This window comes from Ambystoma mexicanum, chromosome 8 (assembly GCF_040938575.1).
Source record: "Ambystoma mexicanum isolate Mex_15411 chromosome 8, UKY_AmexF1_1, whole genome shotgun sequence".
NCBI classification, from domain to species: Eukaryota; Metazoa; Chordata; class Amphibia; order Caudata; family Ambystomatidae; genus Ambystoma; species Ambystoma mexicanum.
Window position 1 is genome coordinate 1,233,988,306 of NC_090929.1, and position 24,731 is coordinate 1,234,013,036.

The 24,731-nt window shown below is 43.8% G+C and overlaps 1 protein-coding gene across 1 annotated transcript in view; it reads left to right on the forward strand.

Annotated features, from left to right (window-relative positions):
* The window catches only part of NOC3L (NOC3 like DNA replication regulator), a 775,720-nt gene that overhangs the window by 63,742 nt on the left and 687,247 nt on the right, over window positions 1-24,731 (forward strand). The window contains exon 3 of the mRNA XM_069611339.1: window positions 18,720-18,840. Within this exon, the coding sequence (XP_069467440.1) occupies window positions 18,720-18,840 (121 nt within the window). The remainder of the gene's footprint in view (window positions 1-18,719; window positions 18,841-24,731) is intronic.

Here is a 24,731-nt window from a genome sequence, read left to right on the forward strand (position 1 = left end):
ACCAAGCTCAACACGCCCCTGCCAAGACAGCAGGACGGACAACCCGCCAACATCAAAAACAAGGTGAGAAGTCCAGAAGGGTCGCAGACCTACAAGGAAGTGGGAGGCTGTTTACCCCGGTTGCCCAGTCCTGAACATAGCTTACCTGTATTTCAGGCAAAACACTTCCGCTGGTCTTATCTGGGCATCGCAAGGAGGGACATCTGAACCCCAACTGCTGGGTGGCGCCCCCGTGGAACCAGGTGAGCGTAACAGAACACAAAGCCTCCAAAACTAAATTCACCTGGGCGCCATGGAAACCTCAGAATTAGACCAATTGGCCCAACTAATAGGAGAACTGCGTGCCAAGGTTCATTCTGCCTGTCGGGAGACTAATGCTCTCAGAAGAGATTTAATAGTGACTGAAGACATTAGCAGACAATACTTGCAATCACAAGTGGGCCAGACCCCCCTACCGGGAAACAACCCAACGATGCAGAATCCTACCCTGCCATCCACTTCTTCTACTCCGGTGCAAATCGTGCTACCAGGAACAGTTCCTTTGGCCCCACCGGAGCAATTTATGGGTGATCCACGGAAATACGCCACATTCATGAATCAATGCCGCCTTCACTTTCTTTGCAGGCCTGGAGCATTTCCAAATGACCAGGCTCGGGTGGCCTTTGTCTTGTCATACCTGAGCGGTAGCGCAGCAGACTGGTCAGTTCCATTGGTGACACATGATGGTCCTCTGCTATATGACTTTGGGGGATTTCAGAGGGAAATGGAGAAACTTTTTGCTCGTCATACCCGAGAGCAAGTAGTGGACAATGAACTTCTTTCCCTCCGACAGGGAAATCGGGACCTGTTAATGTACATTGCTACTTTCAACAGATTGGTCACTGAAGTTAGGTGGCCTGAAAACAAAAGAACCACATTGTTTCATCAGGGTTTACGAGGCGAATTAAAAGATGTTCTAGCTCAAGTAGTGGACCCTCCTCGAGACTGTTCGGAGTTCATAAATTTGGTTGTACAATTAGACCACCGGTTGCAAGACCAAAAAGCAGATCGCTCCAAAATGGATCCACGGGCGGTGTATGTTCGGTCTAGAGACAATGTAACTCATGCACAAAAAAACCCTGCTGAGCCCATGCAACTTGGAGGAGTGCGACCCCCATTAACAAAACAAGAACGAGATAAAAGAAGGCAACAACAACTGTGTCTGTATTGTGGAAAATCTGGGCACTTCTTGAAGGACTGCCCGGTGAAACCCCCTAGGAAGGTCGTTGGGGCCACGGAAAAAGACCAAGAGAAAGAACATCAATCGGAAAACTACCCAGCTCGGCAAAGGTCAGTTTGTCGAGTGAGGGAAAGGAGCCACCGACCTCACACTTTGCAATACCAGTGATCTTGATCAATAACCAACTGTCGTCCAGAATGCATGCCATAGAAGCTTACATTGACAGTGGGGCAGTCGGGAATTATATTGATCGAGATCTGGCTGCAGAGATGGGACTTCCCTTATTTTCCAAGCCGATTACAGATAAGGTGACTACAGTGGATGGGACTGAAATCGCTTCGGGACATGTAACCAAATGCACAGCTGAGATAACAATGCTGTGCCCGGACGGGCATAGAGAACTCATTTTGTTCGACCTCATCAAGGCACCTCAATTTCGGCTTATACTAGGGATGCCATGGTTAGTCGCTCATAATCCTTTGATTAACTGGCGAGCCAGGAAATTAACCTTCCCCAGTGACTGCTCTCCAGCCTGTTACTATCAAGAACAGAAGACTGCTTTCAGTAATTCTACGACTCCCGGAACCACGACATCTATCTTGGGTGTAACCAGTACCTTACCTGAGGAATACCGCAATTTCCAGGATGTATTCCAGAAGGACCAAGCCAATACCCTGCCGCCCCACAGGCCCTACGACTGTCAAATCGACCTTGTTCCTGGTGCCCACGTCCCCTGTGAGAGGATCTATGCTCTGACTGAACCTGAAAATCTTCACCTGAAGTCCTATCTAGACCAGTACCTCGCAAACTGATTTATCCCTCCATCGAAGTCCTCGGCAGCCAGTCCTTTGTTCCTCGTGCCGAAAAAAGAAGGGGATTTAAGGACCTGTATTGATTACCGCGCATTAAACCAGATCACGGTGAAGAACCGTTACCCTTTGCCACTTATTCCGGAAATGCTGGACCAGGTCAAGGACGCTCAAATTTACACCAAATTGGATCTTCGGGGAGCGTATCACCTGGTTCGGGTCAGAAGCGGCGACGAATGGAAAACCGCTTTCCGTACTAAAGATGGGTTATTCGAATATCAAGTCATGCCCTTTGGGTTATGCAACGCACCAGCAGCATTCCAATACTTCTATGAATGACGTCTTGAGAGATTTAATTGATGTCTGCGCCCTAGTGTACATAGATGATATCCTGGTGTACTCAACTTCTAAACAAGACCATATCAAGCACGTCCGTTCAGTCCTCGCCAAGCTCTGCGAACATCGTTTATTTGCCAAGTTGGAAAAGTGCTTTTTTCATGTAACCGAAGTGGAGTTTCTAGGCTTCATCCTTACTCCCGGAGGCATCAGGATGGACCTGCACAAGGTCTACGCCGTTCTGAAATGCCCATCACCGACGTCAATAAAGGGAGTACAAAGTATGTTTGGCTTTGCAAACATTTATCGTCGGTTCATACCAGACTTCTCCCCAATCGTACACCCAATCACTGTGTTACGAAAAAATAACAAGAAATTCACCTGGACCGAAGACACAGAAAAAGCCTTTTAGTAACTAAAGAAAAGATTCACCTCAGCACCGATCTTACGACATCCACGTCCTGACCTCCTATATATCGTAGAGACGGACGCTTCCACTATAGCAATGGGAGCTGTCCTATCGCAAAGAGATCCCGAAACTGGCCAGCTACATCCAGTGGCCTTCTGGTCAAAGAAGTTTTCACCTCCAGAAATGAACTACGCCATCACCGACCAAGAACTCTTGGTAATCAAATCCGCCTTCAAAGCCTGGCGACACTACCTTCTGGGAGCCAGACACACCATTAGTTATTACTGACCACCGAAACCTGCAGTATCTTAAAACGGCAAAGGCCCAATCTTTACGCCAGCTGCGATGGGCTCTCTTCTTTGCTGAATACAATTTTGTCATAACTTTTCGACCAGGCGTCGGGAATGGAAAGGCTGACGCACTTTCTTGTACTGGAACTGATGACTTGGTTTTTACAGCCCCAGATCCATTCCCCATCATACCTGAAGACAAACTTTTAGGCCTGACCACAGCCTTAACACACATGGAGCTGAAAAGGGAAATTCAACAAATCATGAATCCGGATGCCCTCCTTGCATGGCAAGCGCAAGGAGAACAATATTCCATCCAAGACCGCTTACCCCTTTTTAAGGGCCGCCTATACATACCCACCAAGGATCTACAGCAGCAAGTAATTTCTAGTTACCACGATTCCCTAATTGAAGGGCACCCTGGAATCACCAAGACCTTAGCCAAGGTTAAACAGGACTTTTGGTGGCCTACCTGGCGGAGAGATATAATCCAATACATTCAATCTTGTGGAGTCTGCGCACAAAACAAATCGCAAAAACATAAACCATCTGGTCTTTTGAGACCTTTGGATATTCCTCCAGCGCCATGGCACACCCTTTCCCTCGACTTCATCACGGATTTGCCTACCAATCAAGGGTTTAACACCATTCTTGTAGTCGTAGACCTATTCTCGAAGATGGCCCACTTTATTCCACTCAAAGGCCTTCCAGATGCATCCACTCTAGTCAAGGTATTTCTGGACAATATTGTTAAATTAAATGGATTCCCATCAGTCCTGATCTCTGATCAAGGTGGTCAGTTCATTTCCAACTTTTGGAGAAAGTGTTGTGCAATGGCGCAAATTGACGTCCGGTTATCTTATCCACTAGCCACCACCCCCAAACGGACGGTCAGACCGAAAGGACCAACCAGACCCTTGAGCAATACTTAGTGTATGTTGTTTCACGAGCTGAGAGACTGGAAGGACTTACTGTGGATAGCTGAGTACGCATATAACAACTCCTTACATTTCAGTACTGGGCAAACACCTTTTTATACCTTATATGGTAGACACCCGCGTACCTCAGAATTGGATCTCCCAACCAGCATTACTGAGGCTTTCAAAAAGGCCAGAGAACATCTGATTCACGCCAAAGCCAAGCAAAAACAATTTGCCGACCAACACAGGACGAAGGCCCCCGATTATCAAGTAGGAGACAAGGTTTGGCTAGCTACCAAGTTTATACCCATCAAAGGAACCTAGACCTTTCAACCCAGGTATTTGGGAACCTACACCATCAAGACGATTATCAGTCCAGCGGCCGTCAAGTTATATTTACCATCCAATCTACGCATCCATCCGGGATTTCATGTGTCCCTTTTTAAAACCAATGCAACCTGGTACACGGATTGAAGCAGCTCCGAAACCCATTCTTAATGACAGAGAACTTGAATTCGTAGTTAAAGGCATACTGGATTCTAAGTACTCAAGGGGGAGACTATACTATCTAATAGATTGGAAAGGTTTTGGACCCCAAGACAGATCCTGGGAACCCTGTGAAAATGTTCAAGCTACCATCGAAACTTCCCAACTAAGCCTGGGCCGGACAGAAGGAACACCTTGAGAGAGGCCCTGGGGGTGGGGGAGTGCTGTCACGACCCACACTCTGAAGACCCCCTGGCCAACCTATGGGCCAGGGAGTCTTGATTCCTGCCCCCACTAAACCCAAGAAACTGCAGCCTAGGCCTTCTTGGGGCCAGTCCTGGCGCCTCTGGCGCTGTTTGAATATGGACTTGTGCATACCTAGGAAGAAAAAGACATTGATTAAAAGGCATGCAAGAACAGCAATATTCACAGCAATAAGACCTACCTGAAAGACTCAAGACGGGGTGGCATCAGTGAAGCAACTCGATCGCCATTGCCCACCAAGCTCAACGCGCCCCTGCCAAGACAGCAGGACAGAGAACCCGCCAACATCTAAAACAAGGTGAGGAGAAGTCCAGAAGGGTTGCAGACCTACAGGGAGGTTGGAGGCTGTTTACTCCGGTTGCCCAGTCCTGAACATAGCTTACCTGTATTCCAGGCAAAACTCTTCCGCTGGTCGCATCTGGGCATCGCAAGGATGGACATCTGAACCCCAACTGCTGGGTGGCGCCCCCGTTGAACCAGGAAAGCGTAACACTGCTCGCATCTCTGGACTCCAACTCCCCTGCTATCCTCATCCTTCTTGATCCCTCCTCTGCCTTTGACAGTCGACCACTCCATCCTCATACAAAGGCTCCACAATACCCTTGATATCTTGGAACGGGCACTGGACTGGCTGACATTGTTCATTACTGGCATCACCTTCTCCTCTCCTACTTCCTTCTCCACTTATGGTGTCCCATAGGGTTCTATCTTCTCCCCTTGGATCTTTAACATCTACCTTGCTTTGCTTGCACACCTAATCAACTCATCCTTCAACTTCCAGTGTTACGCAGACGACAAACAGCTCTTTTTTCAAACTTCCTGCTAACCCGCCTGCACCGTCAATCATCCCTGCCTGCCTATCTGCCATCCAGTCCTGGTGCACCTCAATGATCTCTGCCTTAACACCTGTAAAACTGAGGTCCTCCCTATCGGGACCCCTGCTCCCTCCTTCTTCCCTTCCCTTCACTTTGGCCTTCCTCCTTGGGCTCTCCCCCTGCTCCTTCCTCTGAAGCCAGAAACCTTGGAGTCATCTTCCACTCCTCCCTCACACTCTGGGCATCTCCAAGAAGTCCCACTTTCAGCTCTTCCTTCTCAAAGGAGTTCTCCCTTTTCCCTTTTCTCACTTCCCCCAGAGGCTGAATGTTACCCGAGCCCTGGTTCTGTCGAGGCTTGACTATTGCAATAGCCTCCTCCTGAAGCTACCTTCTTCCACTATGTGACCCCTCTAGCTAATCCAGAACAGGGCAGCAAGATTTATCCTTGGCCATAAACTCAGGGACCGGATCTCTCCTGCCCTAAAAAGTCTTAATTTGCTCCCGGTTGCTGCACAGATTAAATTCAAATCCCTTTGTATCGCCCACAAGGCTGTCTAGGCCCAGGGACCACACTATCTTCAACTCTATCTTATTGAAAACTCTCCCTCTAGAACACTACATTCCTCTGGCACCAACTCGTTGTGTGTAAAGCGTTTTGCTAAACCGAGGGTAGATGGTCGATCGCTTTCCTCAGCTGGCTCCTTCCTATGGAACAGCCTCACCAAGGCGCTGCAGACTTAGCAGGACTTTTGTAAATTCCGGAGGCTCCTCAAGACTTTCCTCTTTACTGCTTCCTCTCTTCTAATCCTTCAGGTGCTGTGATTGGGTATGGGATGGGTAGAGGCCCTGAACACCAATCGCCCAGCTCCTGTCTACCTCTCGGCACTTGCCTTGGCACATCCTCCACCCTGGCGGTTCGCACTTACTCCTAACGTGGTCCCAGGCCAGGTAGCACTCAACAACCCAAGCACTTCAACTGTGGCTCACCCAGGAGCCCAGACTCCTCAGCACATATGCCTTCTGCCCTCTTGCTTGCTGCCTTGCACTTTCTGAATACTCAAGGCATAGTAGGTTCTTCCTTCCTCTCCTCCACTCTTATTAAATGTTGTGATTGTAATGTATTTCATTCCCTCGTTCCCTCCCCTCGCCCTGTGGGCACTTTGAAACAGTATTTTACTTGCTGTATAAGCGCCTAACAAGCAAACAATAAAATAAATGGTGCCCGAGGAAAATGCGACTCTTGGGGTTGGTGTGAGTACTCATCCCTAGGGGGGACAATAAAATAAATGGTGCCCGAGGAAAATGCGACTCTTGGGGTTGGTGTGAGTACTCATCCCTAGGGGGGACCGCCTTCAACGGATGCTCTTTGGGGGCATGGCTGAAACATCTAGGGCAGGTAAGAAGTAACCGTGGGGGGTGTTCTATCGGAGCAGGGGCCTTCATATTGACTGATGTGAGATGTAGCTGCTCACAGAGACTTGGGGATCGAGAGCCAAATTTAAGTGTATATGGGCTTGGGGTGAATAGGAATTGTTGAGTTTTGGTCTACATCTGTTGGGGTTGGGGTGTGGGAGGGGCAGGGGCGAGGCAGGAGTGGACAAGAGGGGGAAAACTTATTTTTATTGTTGAAAATGCCAATGCCAATGCCATACACTTCGGGGCCCAGGGGGGAGGGTGCGTAACAACCTTTGGTAAACTGTGCAGCCAACCCTACAGATAAGGGGTGTTGCAGCCCCTTTTACTCCCCAAACAGGCTAATACACTGTGGTGAGTCAGAAGGAGTCTGACAAAGGGGTGGAATTTTACACAAGGCTTTTATTGAAACAATAAGAAAAAAAACACATACCTTTCCCTATACTAAATGGGTTTTCTCTACCTAACAGAACTGTACCTAGGGTGCTCGTCTTCAGTTTGGTTTGTCCAAAGCAAACATGTTGTCCTCTGTCAACAAACGAACCTACTTCTGACCCTACCACTAATCAAAAAGGATTCGCAAAACAAAGTCATATTTGATGTCCTTGGTGTTAGTCTTAGCAATGGACGTAGATGCTGTGAGTTTTGATTGCTGAGTTTACCATAATGGGGTGAATGTGCAGTGTTTTTTGTTTTCACTGTGAAGTGTAACATCCCTTTAACAAAGTTTGTGTACTGAATGTACATATATATATGTGGCAGGGAACGAAAACAAAGGGGCTAAACATGTGATGTCATCAATCACATTTGTGATGCCATCTTTCATGGTCTGGGTGTTATTGTTAGCAGTACACAGTGGTTATGGCAGGTATGGGGGCTTAGTTTACCATAACTGGCGAATTTCAGGGGTTTTTCGGTTTTAATTTGACCCATAATGGGGAGGTAGGCTTTTTTTTTTTTTTTTAATGAAGTACACAGGTTTTTGGTAGGGCAACTTGACCATAACGTCCCTTCAACAAAGTTTTTTATATATATCTACATCTATAGATATATATCTCCGAGAAAAGGAGGAGGTGGTGAACCGCACTCCCGCGGGCCAGGCACTATTGGCAAACTCCAAGGTCACGGACAAACCCAGAGAAACACTGTTTGTAAATACGGATGTTTTTAATGTTTTCAAAAATAAGCTGTACAAAAAATGGCAGTACAATAAGCAGCAACACAGACAAAAAGGCAGGACGCCATGGTGCACGACCTGCAAAACAACGCGTTTCGCGCTACACTGAGCGCTTGATCACGAAGGGGGAGAAGGGGGTTAGCTGGTGGAAATACATACAGTGGAGGTAGTCCTATTATTCCGTCAGTCAACTCAGACCATGGCTGTGGATGGAAAAGCGGGTGGCCATGATGGAAAGGGGTCAGGTGCATGAATGAATAATGGAGCTGGAACACCACTACAGTAAATATAAACTGGGTAACAAAGCCATGGACTAAGTGCAAAGTGCACATGAAATTCTGCAGTTGCGTAACAATACAGCGTGGAAAATAAATCCGTATAATGTTAGAATCAACAAATATGACAGAGTGCCGTATGTACAAATAAATATACGCAGTCATCAATAAAGTCAAATATAAAGCAGAGAATGGCTACAAAATCCCTGAAATTCGGTTATACATGCACACAGTAAAGATAAAATAGTACCCCATATTGGAAATTACTTGGTGAAAAAATGGCAATAATACAATTATTAAAAGCATAAAGCCTACATGAGGCAATAAAAAAAGCCGTATGAGGTGTGCACAGGAAAAATGCGGATACTGACAACCGAAACCAGATGATGCAGCACATAGGTGTAATAGTTGCACACAAGCTAAAACTAGAACACAGGACTAAAGTGCTAGTGCAGGAATAAGGATGAAGTCATCACCATGAGGGATGATATAATGGTAACCACAATTGCGGAATAGAGTATGTCCTATGTAGAATAAGGCTAAAATCTGCACATTGAATTGAATATAGAACCGCAATAGTAATGGTAAAACTAGGGCACACCTCATCGTATAAAAAAAATGATTAACACCCATTCATTCCACTGTGATATCCAGCCTAGGCTACTAATACATAGGATGGTCACTGCTATCATAGTCGAATAAGGGCATAGGTATGTGATACACGTAGTACAAGTACAGGTAATGTTCCCAAATAAAGTGCATAAATAACAGCAAGATAGGAATGTGCCTATCAAACCTCGTGGTGACGAAGCTATACTAAAGTGCAAATGCAAAAGCAGCTGGAACAGTCCTGACTGTCACGTGCCACATTTGGCAATAAAAGTAAACACATAGCAGTAAAAGCCCAGAGAGTCATGAAATTATACAGATGGTATGATAAAGCAAGCGGGACCAACCACAAAAGGGCAGAGAAAAGAAACAGCAGGCAGAAGCCCCAAAAAGGACCAAAATTAAACCCCAACATAGGTAAAAGAATAATATACCACTCCCCACAGATTGCAAAATAAGCAGCCAAATCGTAAACAGAAGAGAAACATAAATTAAAAGGATGAGCGATAAAATAATCATCCCCAGGACTGAAAAGACCATACAGAAACGCACAGTAGAGGTCCGAAATGGGCATAAGAGTCAAGGAACGAGATAAGACAGAGAAAGGAATCAAGACCGGAGTGGCGAAGAATGCAAACAATAGAAAACTAGGTGCCCAAGAATGTATAGAATTCCTCATCCACATTGTGGCCCTTTGGATGCTTTGTATCAAAGTCCAAAATGAATCTGGTTTCAAGTTGTCTTAATGTCAAGACACGGTCTCCACCCCTGGGGTGGGTGGGCACATGTGCCACTGCGAAGAAAGTTAACTGTTTCAAATCATTGTCATGTTTCTGTTTGATATGGGTTTGTATGTGTATGTATGTGTGTGTGTGTATATGTATATATATATATATATATATATATATATATATATATATATATAGGCGTTGAACTTGTGGACCTAACTCCTCATGGAACGGTGAGGTCTGACATCATGGATTTTGCATAGAATATTCTTTATTTCATTGCTGAATTAATGCAACTATTTCTAGTTCAACCCCGTTCCCGAGAATTCGCTTTTTCTTATTTTTCGGTATTACGTTTTGTGGTGTTCCGTGCGCCATCTACAGGTCATTTAGAGAAAGTGCTCATCATCGTGATGTCTCTGCTAAACCGGCCTCTTTAGGAGTGCTTCTTCCTTTTTCATTGATTTGTTTTGCAATAAACTTGATACATGTTCATTTCACTAATTAATCAAACACCACATTTTTATTTACATCCGATTTAAATTCTCACATATCATATTTGTATGCTTACTCTTTTTTGCAGTGTGTGTTTAGCAGGGAAAATGACCACCACTGCTAACAACACTGCAAATAATCACAGTACGCAGAGTAAGCATCAGAGTAAGCGTACACATTATATTTGGTGAACATTTGCTGTTCAATTCATTTGTGAAATTAACATGTATCACGTTTTTCCTTTGTGGTAAACAACAATATTTGTTGTTTTTTGGTGGAATATGAAAAAGTTCTGAGAATGGACATCCCGGGCAAAGCCGGGTACTTAAGCTAGTTTTTATATAAATTCACTCTACAGTGCTGCGAAGTGTCCATCTTTCAATGTGCTCCAATTGATTTTCCTATGCTTCAAAACCTTCATATGCATATCCAGGTTCTCTATGCTGCATTTCAAAAATCAAGAATGGCACTATCTCAGTTGACCTGCATATGTTGGCGCTGGACCCAAATACCCAAATCATACGCAGTGGAGGTCGAGGAAGAGCTTGGGTAGCCGATTTTAAGGTCTCAGTGTTGATCACCCATCAGTAAATCTTCGGTCAAGTATGCAGTTTGGCTTACTAGCATTGGGGTGTTTTCCTGACCCTGTAATTTGGTCTTCTCTACTAACCACTTTTTTTTTTTTTTTTTCACTGGAGCGCCAAATGTGAGGTGGGGAGTGGGCTGATGGTGTTTTCTACATTGGGACCTTGCGAATGCCTGTCTTTGCGACATTGGACTGGATTAGGTGACTGCAAAGAGTGTAGCTTTGCAACTTCGAAGGCCATTGTGTGACTTCTCTTTTCTCTTTTCTTTTTTCCATTCTGTAATTATGCTTTCTGGTTTTGTTGGCTATATAACCATTTCATTGCTTGTAGCATTTGTATCCACTTACATTGGGCTAATGTAGTCCTAAGTGCAGCAGGTTTTGACTGAGTCCAGCAGGCAGTGGCAGACCCACTTTCTGATTTTCAAATAACTTTCTTGAACTTGTGTGTGTAAAAATTATTCGAAAATAGCAAAGGTGGGCTTTGTAATATGCGTCCAGCTCCTGTGTTGCTTACCGTTTCTTTCTTCTTTAAAAGTTATTCTACGCCCAATAATTCTGGTATCCCTACATATTATCCCCACCAAAAATATCGCCTTACATATGGTCGTCTGTCTTGCCACAGGCCACATTTTTGGGGAGGATCATTTGTGGGAGTGGAGGTTGCAGGGGTGTCCCTGCACATTTTTTAAAAAATGCAGGGGTTGCGGGGGGTGTCCCTGCAGGGTCCATGGCTCAATATCGCTGCAAAAATATGGTGATATTTTTGTATTGCGATATTTTTGCGAGGATATTAACACATGGAACCATATTTCCTTCATGGAAAGGCTGGCATGAGTTATTCAAAAACAGATACATGATTGGTATTTAACTCCAATTAGATTAAATAAAATGTACCTATTTGATATATGATATGGCATTTATAACGTGCCTATACACAGGTGCTCTTCCATTTTGGTGGCACTGCCTTCTGCCCAGGGGCATGCTGATATATATTGGGAGTGCTGCATTATTTAACTCTTCTGGTGTGAGATTCTTTCGCATATTCGGCAAATAAGTAAAACGGGCCTCCCATTGGATCCTTTGACAATTTTAGGCGGCATGGATTCATGCGGGCTCTAAGTAATAGGGCGCTTATATAAATTAGTCCTAAATCTGCTGATGGGCAAACAATCCAACAGTCGCATATCGCTGGAAATCCCCTTGGGCTCCTCCTGTCACCAAATCATGTGAAAGATTTTGGGGTGCCTTAGGTAATGGACAAAACATCTGCCAAACTGCATGATGAACAAGCATATAAAGTATGTCATTTTTATGGAATGTGGGAAAAAATGACATGCCGAGTTAATATCATATATATCTCCCAAGAGGAAATCATTAGCCTTAAATTAACTTTCTGCATGAGATGTAAAGATTGAATGGGAGTTTGGGGAGCTTTAGAGGTTCACATGCAGGGACTGAGACAGGGGTCGGGGGGGGGGGGGATGCTTCTGTTGATTTTTTCTAGATACAGACAGTAATATGGGAGACTTGTTGGCATACTGCTCTCCACATTCCTAGACATTGAACTTTTGTTATGTACAAAGATAGCATCATTTAGGCTCATCTATAAACTGTTTAATATGCTTACTATCATATTGAACCTTGAATAACATTAAATAATATAGCTCAAAAGGGCTATAGCACAGTTTTATTTTACAGTAATTGCAGATTTGGGTGAGAAACAACTTGCTGCTGTGTATATGGTTTGGATAAATTCATATAGGTTCTAGGGGAAAGAGCTAGACACAATTAGTATTATTCTCAAGAATAGGGTGGATCAACAGAAGACAAGGATTTCATACTGGTGCCTAGCGCGGTTTTTTGGTTGTAACCCAAATCATAAAGTTTGTAATCTACCTTTACATCTTTTTTTGTCTCCCACTGAAAGAAATAAGTCTTTCAAAATAAAGTAAGTTTGAACACTTAATCTTAACGAGTCCTTAGCCTCCAAGCTAGCTTAAGATGATAACATGTTCTAAAGATTGGCCCAAAGCAAAAGTTCCCAAACTTACTCTTCAAAGTCCACCCCTATTCCAATGCCACAAAACAGACGTTTTCTTATGGGAATGCTCTTGTAACAGTTGCTCTGGTCTTCATCTTGCCCCCGTTTTCACCTTGCTCTTCAAGACCTCTTCCAAAGGTTTCAGCCTTGCGATCCTTTCTCCTTCAGGCTCCCCGGCATTGTAGCAGTTGCCTGTTTCTTGTGTCTTTTGAGTTTCCTATTGTTAGAACAGGTCTTTCGCAGAACTTGGTTTTGCTCCGTATGCTCTACAGGTCTCTACCATAGAGCTTGGCTTTATTCAGGGTTCCCAACAGGTCTCTCCTAGATGTTGGCTTTAAGGATTCTCAGAAAGTCTCTTCTAGACCTTGGCTTTTGTTCAGGATTTGCAGCAAGTAGTACTTGGCTTTGATCAGGATTCTCAACTGATGTTCATGTTTCATCCACTCCCCTCTCTCATTAGGGTCCAAGTCTGGCAGATGTTATTATTTCACTACCTTGCTGTGGGTCCTCTCCCATTTATCTGGGGGATGCTGGCGGAGGAATTCATGCTTAGGCCTTACAATTCCCTCCATGAGTGATAGTGACTTTCCAAGCACCCTAGTTAGCTTTTACTTCCATGGCCTCCTGCTGTGGACGATTTCCAGTCTGAATTCTTCCAATTTCTTGTAGGCAGTAATAATTCTTTGGTTCATCCCTTCAGGACTCTTCCTTTCCTGCAGGGGAAGAAGAGCAGAGAAGTTTGCCTCCTCTTAGATTTTCTCTTTTGAGTTTTGCCAGCCCCTTTTGTATTTCCTGCATGAGGGCTTTGCTTCTAATCTGGCTCCTTTATAGGTTATTTCTCACTTTCTCTTGAACTCGTGTTTGGTTATTCAGAGGAATACTCCAATCAATCACCCCAATTATGTTATTTGGTCTTTCTCATTAGTTAATTGCCAGGTAGTTCTGATCAGCATTAATGAGGGTCAGCAAGGTGTTAAAGGTGTGTGTTGCCATCTTGTGATCTGCTGCATAATGAGGGGTGCTGTCAGGGTTTGCATTTCTTCCGCTCTGCCAAGACTCAAGCCAAGACTGGAAGCACTGGGGCATGCGGAGTGCACCTCTTTTGTGTCTCAGGTAAACATTGGGTGTCACTGGTGAAATATGATTTTCAGCAGCAGGACCCGACTGCTGTTCCAGTCCTTGAGCTGCAGGTGGGCCTTGCCAGGTTTCTTAGGAGGTGTAGTCCTGCTAGTCAATGACCTGCATTTTAACACATAATGGCGTTTTACTGCTTCTCTGGGAGAACATCAGGCATGCAGGATCCCTTCTCAACCACCCTCTTGAAGACTCATTGGTTAGTAGCGAAGTTGAGCTGGTCCCTAATGGCTTGAGTACCCTGATAAGGAAGTGTGCAGAGTTCCTCATACTCCCCACAATAGGAATAGCTATGTATTAGTTATTCTCAAGCTTGTTTTGGCTTAGAAAAAGCTCCCATAATCTAGACAATGTGGATGGAGCCATCACATGGCTGATTGACTAGGTCAGGCTAGAGCTAGATTGCTCCATCCACCCCCGTCAACCCAGATATGTATCGTGCCAAGGCTCTGTCATCAGTTCTTTATGGGCAGAGTTGCAGGTGATATCTGATCTGTCTATTCTAGAGACACAAGAAACATAATTTTCTCCATTCTTTGTTAGGGAGATTTATCATGCTTATGCTTCATCCCCTCTCCTAGTGAGACCCCCAGCTTTGCTGGACTTATCCTGAATGAGTGGCGCCTTTTTCCACTCATTCATTCTTATGGGCTCTGTCTATTGAACTCTGTTCTCTGTGTTCTACCTTACTATGGAGTCTACTTTCCTCCTTATCTCTTTTTAAAGCATCTGTATTTTACCTTTGCAGCACACAACTCCTTATGGGCAGTGTTGCTGGGAATGCTTTGGGTTCTCCTTTGAGATTCTTTCTTTATCCTTTCTACTGTTCTTAAGGATAGAGAGATACTTTGTTTCTCTCCTAAAACTGTATATTCTAAGAGATTGGCACAAACCACCTTATGTGGAGTGCCAAGGCGATACTTAGTATCCCCCCCACCCCCTCCTCTCACCTATGACTTTTTAGTCACATAGACAAACCTCTAGTTATGGCTGGTGGCAGTGGATATGTTCTACCAACTATTTGTATTACCGCAGACTGTGTTCACAGTCTTGGTAATGCACAATAGGGTCACCTAAGTACTAACTTGGTGGCTCCTTTCTTTTTTTTTGCCATTTCTAGCGTGGTTGTTCTTTACTTGCCCTTCTTCTACCATTCTGGGAGGGGAGGCGTGCGTGCGTGTGCGTGTGCGCGTGTGTGTGTGTTGCCTTTGGCGGGAACCCGTGGGTCTAGGCTCCAGTGTGTATGGACAGGCAGGAAGTTGGAGATGAGTTATTCTCCCCCCTGCTCTTTGCCCGAGTGCATGAACGGAACCAGCTCCCACTGTGTTTTTGGCTGTCCGGATTGGGCAGCCACCCGCCCCTTTCTGTAAACTGCTTAGAGAGATTGCATAGGCGTGTGTGCTGAAACTGAATAAAAAGTGAGGCCCCTGAGATGAAAGGCAAGTCGACCAGTGGAAAGTAGAAGATGATCAGAGACGTCCGCAGACCCTTTGCAACACTGTGAAGCAACCACTGCTCTCCTGACCTTTTTCTGTGTGACCGAGGAACTCTGAAGAGGATGACTCCTTCTCTTTGACTGGTTGGTACAACCAGTCCCTAGACAAACTCCAGTCTGAGCCATCTCCCGAGGTGCTGTGCCTCTCCAGAGCTGCAGACTGCAAATACCGGAGATCTCCGACCCAATTGAAGTGCATCGTCTTTGAAAGGCTGAATCCATCCAAGGCGTTACTGAGCTCCAGGTGAACCTCCAGAGATTCAATCCATCTAATTCAGGTGCCCTCACCAGAGTGCTGGAGTCCAGGAATCAAAGAAGATTGACCAGGCAAATCATGTCCTTTGGTGGATTAAATCAATGCCAGAGGTCCTGCCTTGAGACTGCTGCTGAGAGATCTCGTCCATTGTCCTGCCTTTTATCACCAGACCAAGGAACCGGTGGTCTCGTCCAGCGCTGCCACGTAGAGGAGAATTCAGCCACAAACATTTCTTCAAACCGAAGGTACTGTGGGGAAAAAAGTATTGCTTACCTTAATCCGAGAAGTCGTTCCAGAGCGTTGGAGTGCACGTAGAGCTGTCCACAGTGCCCCCTTTTAGCTCTGACCAAAGCTGCTGCTTTTGTCCCTTTAGCACATCCTTTAACAGGGTCTCTGAAGTTGTGTTAATCTTCCTGCATCTTAAAGACTAGAAAGTATCCACAGGAATCTTTGTTGGTCTGCTGCTTCCCAAGACATTGAGACCTCTCCGAAGTGCTGTTAGCTAGAGTTGTGAATTGGACCTTTTAAAAAAAAACCTTTTGTGAAGAAACTGCTTCTGTAACCTTAAGCTCTGCTAGTAGTTGACTAACCAACTATTTGCCTTCCTAAAATACTTTGTGGTTTTGCTAACTAAAGGTAATTACCGTATTTCTTCTGTCTTACTCGAGTATGCAGTAGTATCGATAATACGGTATAACTGCCAGTTTCAAACGCTGTAACGAATGTAACTGCAAGCAACTACAAACTAAGCAGTGGCCTTTAAAAGGTATTTACAAGTAAACAATGTGCTTTGGTTATATGTGGCAAGTATTTTCAAACATCTCTTGTGTGAATATAATATATATTTTAATATGCGTTTATGTGCAGGTGTTTTTTTGAATTGCATTAATAAGTGGGTTCAGTGTACTTAACTTCAGCTCCCATCTTCCTCTTATGATAAGCCTGACTGCTCTGCCGCTCTACCAAGATTGCATGAGTAGCACAGACTGATAGGGATCTAAAACCATTGGGATCGTTTTTATACAGTCTTACCTCACAGTTGAGTTTAGGAAAACTCCCCATACAATTAATCGTCCTGCAGAGATTCCCAGTTGATCCCATGAGAGTGGAATTGGGCACGTTGATTATCGCAGATCATGCTTCAGTTTCAGATTTTTAGGTTAAAAGTTCCCAGAAGGTCAAACCCCTTAACAGTAAAAGCCCAGCAACACTTGAGTGAAGCTTTGGCCATAGAGTTCCAATCAAAGATTACTCGGGTTGCCCACATTAGAGGCCGGCGTTGATTGATTTAGCTCTAGGCTAAATCAGTTGTAGACAGTTGTAACTTGTAGATTTCCTTAGAGCTAGCGCCTAATTTAAAAAATCTGTATGTGTATTACTACTCTTGGTTGTAAATTAAGAGGCAAGCCAAAGGGTGTCCAACTTTGCTGGGGAAATCGTACCTCAATCAGAAACCCAGAGGAGTGGGAACCCTAATTATATCCAGTTTCACATAACCTCAAGCATTGCATTTTTTTTTTTAACTTAGGCCAGGTACTCTCCCTCTCAAGGTAACCCAGGGTTCGAAATTAAGTTTGCATTAGTAGGAGCTAAAAGCAGCTTGTGGGTATCCAACATGAATCAATAACCAGTGCAGAACAAGGAGCTTGTCTAACTTCCACATAAGATGAAAACATAACATGTTGCCCATTATTAATGGCCCCATATGCTTTAAATTTTATGTAGATGTGCCCTAATGTGTATTTATAAATTGTCCCAAATGCAAAGAGTTAAATTCATATATGTGTTTGTTCAGAATCAGATTACCTGTGGAGCCAAAAGTAGCTCCTTGTAGTTGTTGGCACCAGGCTAACCAGGCTCTTGAAGGCTACAAGCAGGAGCTAAATAGCTCCCAGCTCTCTTCAATAGCAGAAGCGAAGTGCATTAGAGATCCTGAGAAGAATTCACATTTTCCTGCGATAGGACATATATAGAGACTGCGTATTTCTTATTTTCCAGCCCCTTTTACATTGAGTCAAGGAAGGCCTGGTACAACCACTTAAATGCGCAGGAGATGGCCGTCTACACGCTAGCCTAGGTTGCCCTGCTGGTAAGGAACTGGATGCCATGTTCTGCCGGCATTGAGTATAAAATCGCTGCAGCACAGCGCAAAGAAATCTGCTACCATGAAGTGGTAAGCCAGTCCTTATCGCTGCTAATGTTCAGACAGTAAAATGGGCTTTGGATGTGTGTGTCTGTGTAATTTATTCTCATTGCATGGGATGGTATAGTATTTGTGAAAGACCAGGTCAAAGAGACTAGTCAATAAGAAAGCATCACTCGCATTGTGAGATCATTACTTTCTTGTACTTAGCAAATGTCTTAATCCTTTGCTTTTTCATTTTGTTGTATATCATTTGAGAATGTGTTTTATTTTGTTATGAAGTTGTTTTTGTATATTTTGTAATTGCCTACTTTGGCGCATCAAATGATTGAATTGCATACCATATGCTACATGATTTATTGGTCACTTGCTTCAAAATGCTGTGAAAGAAATTAAAATCTACATTCATCCCTGTGCACACTCAAGCATGTGCTTTTATTTCTGGTGCAAGATTAGAGGGAACATTTTAAAGGTTTAACACCCCAGGCAAAAAAGGCCCCTCTAAAACTTCAGTGTACCTCTTTAGCACATCTTCAAGAGACCCCATAAGTCCAGACCAAGTGAAACCCCGGATAGTCCTCAGACTTCAGATGATTGGATTTGTTTTATTCATTAGTCTGCTAGAAACTGGCCTTAGCCCTGCTTACTGGGCAAAAGTGGTTGTGTCGCATTGTGGAAGAAGTATGGTGTTATACAGGACATGTACATTTCAGTACTAGTTTCTCCCCTGGAGAAGTCCTTTTTTTCCAAAAATGCCACAGCTGCAAAATTCACAACATTTGGCTGATGCTGATTGTTGTTGTTGTTCTTATATAGTTGAAGATGATGAAGAAATGGAAGAAGTTCTTCCACTGGACATGATTGAAAATGATGACCTGGAAATGATGAAAGATATGGCTCGAAGAGCGTCCTTTTTGACAAGAGACCTTTCATCAAGGTCAGTGGGAACCAATTTCATTCATAGCTTAACTGTTATTGTGATCTACACAGGATTGGAGTGCGTCTCAGTGTTTTCTAGATTTGGGGGTGGGGGGACTACAATTATTTATGTTGGAAATCTCAACTATTTGGGTGTAAAACAGCCTACTTTTTTTACTATGCCATAAAATGCAGTGATTATATGAAAAGGTCAGTTACCCTACTTAGATGGTTATTAGCAGATTTGCTGTCTGTGAGGTCAAATGATGGTTAACCTGATACTTGTTTACTTCATTTAAAATACATGCACTGATCTGCCCTGTTTTTTAATTGAAACTACTTCAAGTTGGTGGCTTTGTCTGACTCATGGGCCAGTTTTCTTCTTTACCTTTCACTGCTTTTAACACCCTGTACTGCTCCTTCCTCTAACATAGTTTGTCACTGAGGAGTCAGAGGCTTGTAGTGGATCTCCTCGTTTCTGCCTGACACCTGCCACATTGTTTCCTTGCCTCCCCTTTTCTATTGTTTGTCTGTCCCTTAAGGTGCTAATCTTTCTGTATTACCCAAATTGACCTTTTACAATTTACCTTTTGCACAATTGACCGAATTATAGTGGTCCTAATTGACCTTCTGCACAATTGACCTTTATATTATTTGTTATTTTATATATGTATTGGGTTGGTTTTGGATTATAAATAATATAAGGGGATTGGGTGAGGGGCTTCAGGTTTTTTTGGATTGGGTGCGTTTCCCACTGCATATATGTCCTAATTGACCTTCTAAATTAGGTCAATGCTCCCGAGGTCAATTGTGAAAAGGTCAATTAGTATACAACCAATCTTTCTCCCCCTACTATTCAAAATCTATCTTAATTGCATTCAACCTGCCCATTGGGAATGACCTGTTACAATTATGTGGCCAACACCGGTGTCTAGTCAAATGGTCGACAGATAAATGGTCCACACAATTTGGTTGACGGGACAAATGATCAAATTTTTTTTTAGTTATATATATTTTTTTAGGTTTTCGTTTAGGGGAAAAAAGCACTATTACTCCAATATGACCCAGAGACCAGTTCACCCCATCCATGTGTCTCCCTTTTGGATCGGAAAGCCATTTTTGGCTCTTTGTTTTCCAACTTGGTGGTACTTTTTGCTGGCATTTTCATTTTCCATCTTGCTGACAGGGAAATCTTTGCAATGGTCTCCTTGGAAGTTGCAATTGTATTTTGGCGTGTATTCTAAGCAATATCTATAGTGCAGTTTGTTGGTTTTAAAGAATAACCGTAAAACTTTTACCGTAAAAATTTTATTTTCATAATTGTTCGGAGCCCCTTGAGCAACAGTTTGCTAACTCGGTTACGGGTATAAATGGGCCATTTTACTACTAGTTTTGTGGCTGTTGGCTGCTGGGTATAAATTGCTGACCAGAGCAAACAATAAATGTCTTCCCAGTGTGCGGCCACCGTCATACTAATGACACTGTTGTTACTGTCACTGAGTGAGTAAAAACCCATAACTCTTACTATGTCAGCCCCACTGCTACTGAAGAGGCCTGCTTTGAAGTGACCTAGCCCACCAATAGGTCTAGTTCTATTCATTTACATTCATTTTCTATATTTTCCACCCACCAGTACATGTATAGCTCAGGCTTGTAATTACTATAGGTCAAACTACTCTGATCACCCCCAATCATAGTCTTTCCACAACAGGCATGTACCATCAGACATTTGTTAGAGTGCTACATGATGGGCTGTGGAGGGGCTATTACTCCTCCTTACAAACCGCTACCCTCTTAAACTGTATGCTGGAGTGTATTTGCCAAGTAGCATCAACCCTCCCCTAAAGGAAACCACTTAAAATGGATCTGTTAATTGCCAAGCCTGAAGATCGCTTGTCTCCGCCACAAATTGCAATCTGAAATCAAACTCTTATGACCTTTAATGGCACTATCCTCTCAATAGTTCTGCCTTCAGAAATCCCAACATTTGGATGTTAGGGAGTTTTACCAAAGTCCACCTGTGGTAGGACTTCAGGCGACTCACTCTTATATGTACAGGGCTCCAACTCTTAGGTTTGACCTGAACTACCCAAAAGGTTTGGTAGCTATGGTCGAGCAGCCAGGCTTAGCCTAGGAGGGGGGGGGGGGCTGTAGTTGAGTATGACAACACTTTGAGTATACTTACAGTCAAGGAAACACACTGTAGTTGTATAACAATAGGATTATTTATTGTATACACCAGGGCAATGTTCAACTCAAAATACAATTCAGGTAAGTAAGGAAGGCGTCACACATATGTACAGTAGGACATTTGCTGTACCAATACTCAGTTCAATAGTAGAGCTTTAGATGAGAAAGAGTAGCCTTAGGTTAGCAAATCATTCATCAACCGACATTTACAAAATAGCAATACTGGTAAGTTTAGATAACTTTGTGTAGGCCTAAACCTGAGAAGTCCAACCATATCTGGGGGGAAGGAGAGTCTCAAATGTCAGATGGAGGCACAGGGAGGTGGAGGGGGGGGGGGCAGTGGCCCGTCAGTGGCAGAACAAAGGAAGGCAGACCAGACGCTGTAGATTATGCTTTTTGTAGCAAGTAAGTAACTGTTAAAACAGTTTTTCTGAAGTCCAACTAAGGGCTTAGTAAAACCATTCAACTGAGACCGTGCAAGATTCCACTCTTAGTATAAGGCTGTACCACCTGAGTTCATGGTAGTGTAGTCAGGGCAGCCAGGCTTATCTTAGAAGGGAGGAGAGGGCTCTAGAATCAGTACAGACATTGTAATACAAATATGGTCCACTGAAACACTATGCATAGTAATAATACATGGTTTATTTAAATACAGGTAGGCCCAGATAAATCTTGTGGGGAAAATTAGTACCATCACAGCTCATATAAACACATTATAAAAAACACAACACTATGCTTTAAAGTATACAGACCAAAGCATATACCTTATTTAGATAACTAACAGTTGTCTAGTAAGTCAAACCTTTTCATACACATTCAGTATAGGTCACACCTATTCTTGGGGAGTAAAACCAATAGTTACTTTTAGATCACCTTCAGTAATACAATGGTGGTAGACCCTAGCAGTTATACTGTGACGCGCAGCAAGAAATCACTTATTAAATCAACTGCACAATATGCTTTTCTGAATAGTGGAACTCTTATTCTAGGAACAATGACAACTTGTAACCCTGATTCAGGATAAGTTATTCTGTGGGAGTTGGACCTTGGGTGTAATTTACAAATACTTACTTTTCAGCTCAGTGGAACACAGTCTAAGATCAGTAAGAACGTTTTACAATAATTGAGGATGGCATCATGCATACTAAGGTCAGCTACACCTAAAGAACACTTCAATAATGGCACACAGCTATTCTAGGCAGGTAAAACCTATATACTTTTAAAAAGAGCAATCAGCAATTTAAGGATCAGTATAACCTAAGGCACACTTATTCTGGACAGGCTTAACGGCAGGTCAGGGACCCATTTGGGGACACTCATACATTTATATCCAAACAGGAATAGTACATGGGAGTCAACAGCATTACTTTTGGGAAGAGGGGGATCCAATTCACAGGTGAGTACATTAGCCTTCCATCTAATTTCTGTTAGATTGGCGAGGCAGTTTCTAAGGAAAGTAAGACTTTGAGTACACTTATTCAGAATGGCACACAGCTATTCCAGGTAGGTAAAACTTATATATACTTTTCAGAATGGCAGAACATATCTACGGTAAGTAAAATAACCTTACATATACTTTACAAGTGACAACACTTTCAAGGTAACTAAGTACTTTTGTAACTGCTCGCTCTCAGAGGGCAGTTACCAACTAACTCTGTTGCAAGTAAGTAAACTTTTCAACACTTGTTTTACTTTTCAAGGCAGGCCCCTTAAAATATCCAGCCCTTCCCAAATATATGACAGGAGCTCTCTAAGGCAGAAGAGGGACTCTAGTGGTCTAGGAGCCAGTTGTAACCAGAGTGAGATATGGCTCTGTTGCAGGCAAAGTCAGAGTTCCTGAGGAAGTCTTTTCAAACAAGCAAGTATTCTACTTACAAGTTAGTTGAGGGACTTCAGAGAAGACACCGTATGAGGATTCCAGAAAGGGCCTGGGTGAACTGGACTAGAGCACTCCCAATCACAGAAAACACCCCAAAGCTACACAGGAATCACAAGAGACTTAATGCAAGTAATACCCAAGCCAACACAGTACCTCAACACAGAAGAAGTTTGTTGCAGGAGGACTTCAGTATCTGCAGCCAAAAACCCTGGTGCTGAATTATTTATCTTGAAGATAGAAGATTGGACCCTGGATGCGCTTTTCCAGCAAGGATCGATGCAGAAGGCTGCAGGCAAGAGTTTATTCGCGGCTGGATGCAGCTTTGTTGTTTAGGCGCCCTTTTCAGGAGCCAGAAGAAGACTGAATATCACTAGTTGGATTCTCATCGATTGCAAGGTCCGGACTTTTCAGACTCGATTCACCACTCAGGAGAGGATCCAACAGGATGCCCACAACGTTTCAGCAAGATACCGAATTTGGAAGACTGTGCACCGCACAATGGTTTGAGGTCCTAGGGTATTGTAGCCCCGCAAGGTTGCAGCACGACATGAGATGGGTCAAAAGGCAGATCAACTTGAGTCCAGTGGGCCTCAACAGGCTCTGGGTCGGGGTCGTCGTTTTTGGAGTCCCCAGGTCGATTGGAAGGAAGGGTAACAGTAGGCTCCGGTTACAGTCTTTACAGTTGCTGGAAATCGTCTCGGCTGCATTTTCTTCGTCATCCTCTTTGGTTTCAGTTCCAGTGGTTAACTACCTCTTCAACTTCCAGGATCTGACTTTTATGCAGTAACCCATCCAATCAAACAGCCATGCAACTTTCAAACTTGGGGGAGGGGGGTGTTGGCAGTCCTTTCAGGACAGCCAGCATCTCAGTTTGAACTGGATTCTCGCAGTCAGGCTGGAAGACAAAGGGCTGCAGCGTTTTGGACTCCTCCCTCGCTTCCTGCATTCAGACACTCTTGGAACCTGGGCTGGGAATCCACAGCATTCTTGCCGAAGACAAAGTTGACACACAGGATTTTCCTGCCGTGGAGGTCTGGGGAAGGAACACGAAAGGACCAGGAACACTGAAATGGCGAAAAAAGAAGACTGGGGCCATTTTGGTAAAATTAGCACTCATGGGTGCTGTGGAAACAGCCCACAGTAAAGGTGCACCGCGTTAGTTAAAATGTTCGCTGCCACCGGCCATTAAAGGTAAGCTTGTCCCTGTTACATTAATGTTAAAATGTATTCCCTTTCTCCTTTTAACTGTATCTCCCGAGAACTCCACATAAGGTGGGGGGTGCTGGTTTCACCTAATAAAATGTAAAAGGGATCCAAAGATCCTTTTTGCCCTTGGGAGCTGTAGTTCTCACAAGGTTAGCCAGAGAAAGTTAAGAGGGGATGAGGGCAACCCAACAAAAGGCAGTATGTGCCAAAAGGTGTTGGAGGATAACATTAAAAATACACTTAGCAGAGTCTTAAAAATGACACCCATAAAATGAGTAAAAGACTGAGTGTGGAAAAAGTTTCCCACTCACTGAGGTTTAGGGAAAATAATCCACAAGCAAAGCAACAAGTTCTGGGGTTGACACAAGACAGGATGATTCATCATTGCTATGACAATCTTACCTAACAGTAAGGAAATTGGATTCAAAGGATCCAGGAGCACTAGTGAACTGGATAGTCCAGCCCCTTTTGAGTAGCAATTACTCTGGAGATGGATGGGGATGCAGACTTTATTCATACTTCAATAATAGAGCTGACTCAGGAAGTTGACAAAAGGAAGACTGTTATCTAAAACAGGGAGCATCACAAACATCAACGAAATCGCTTGATCCTCTTACTCAATGCATTTAAGAAAA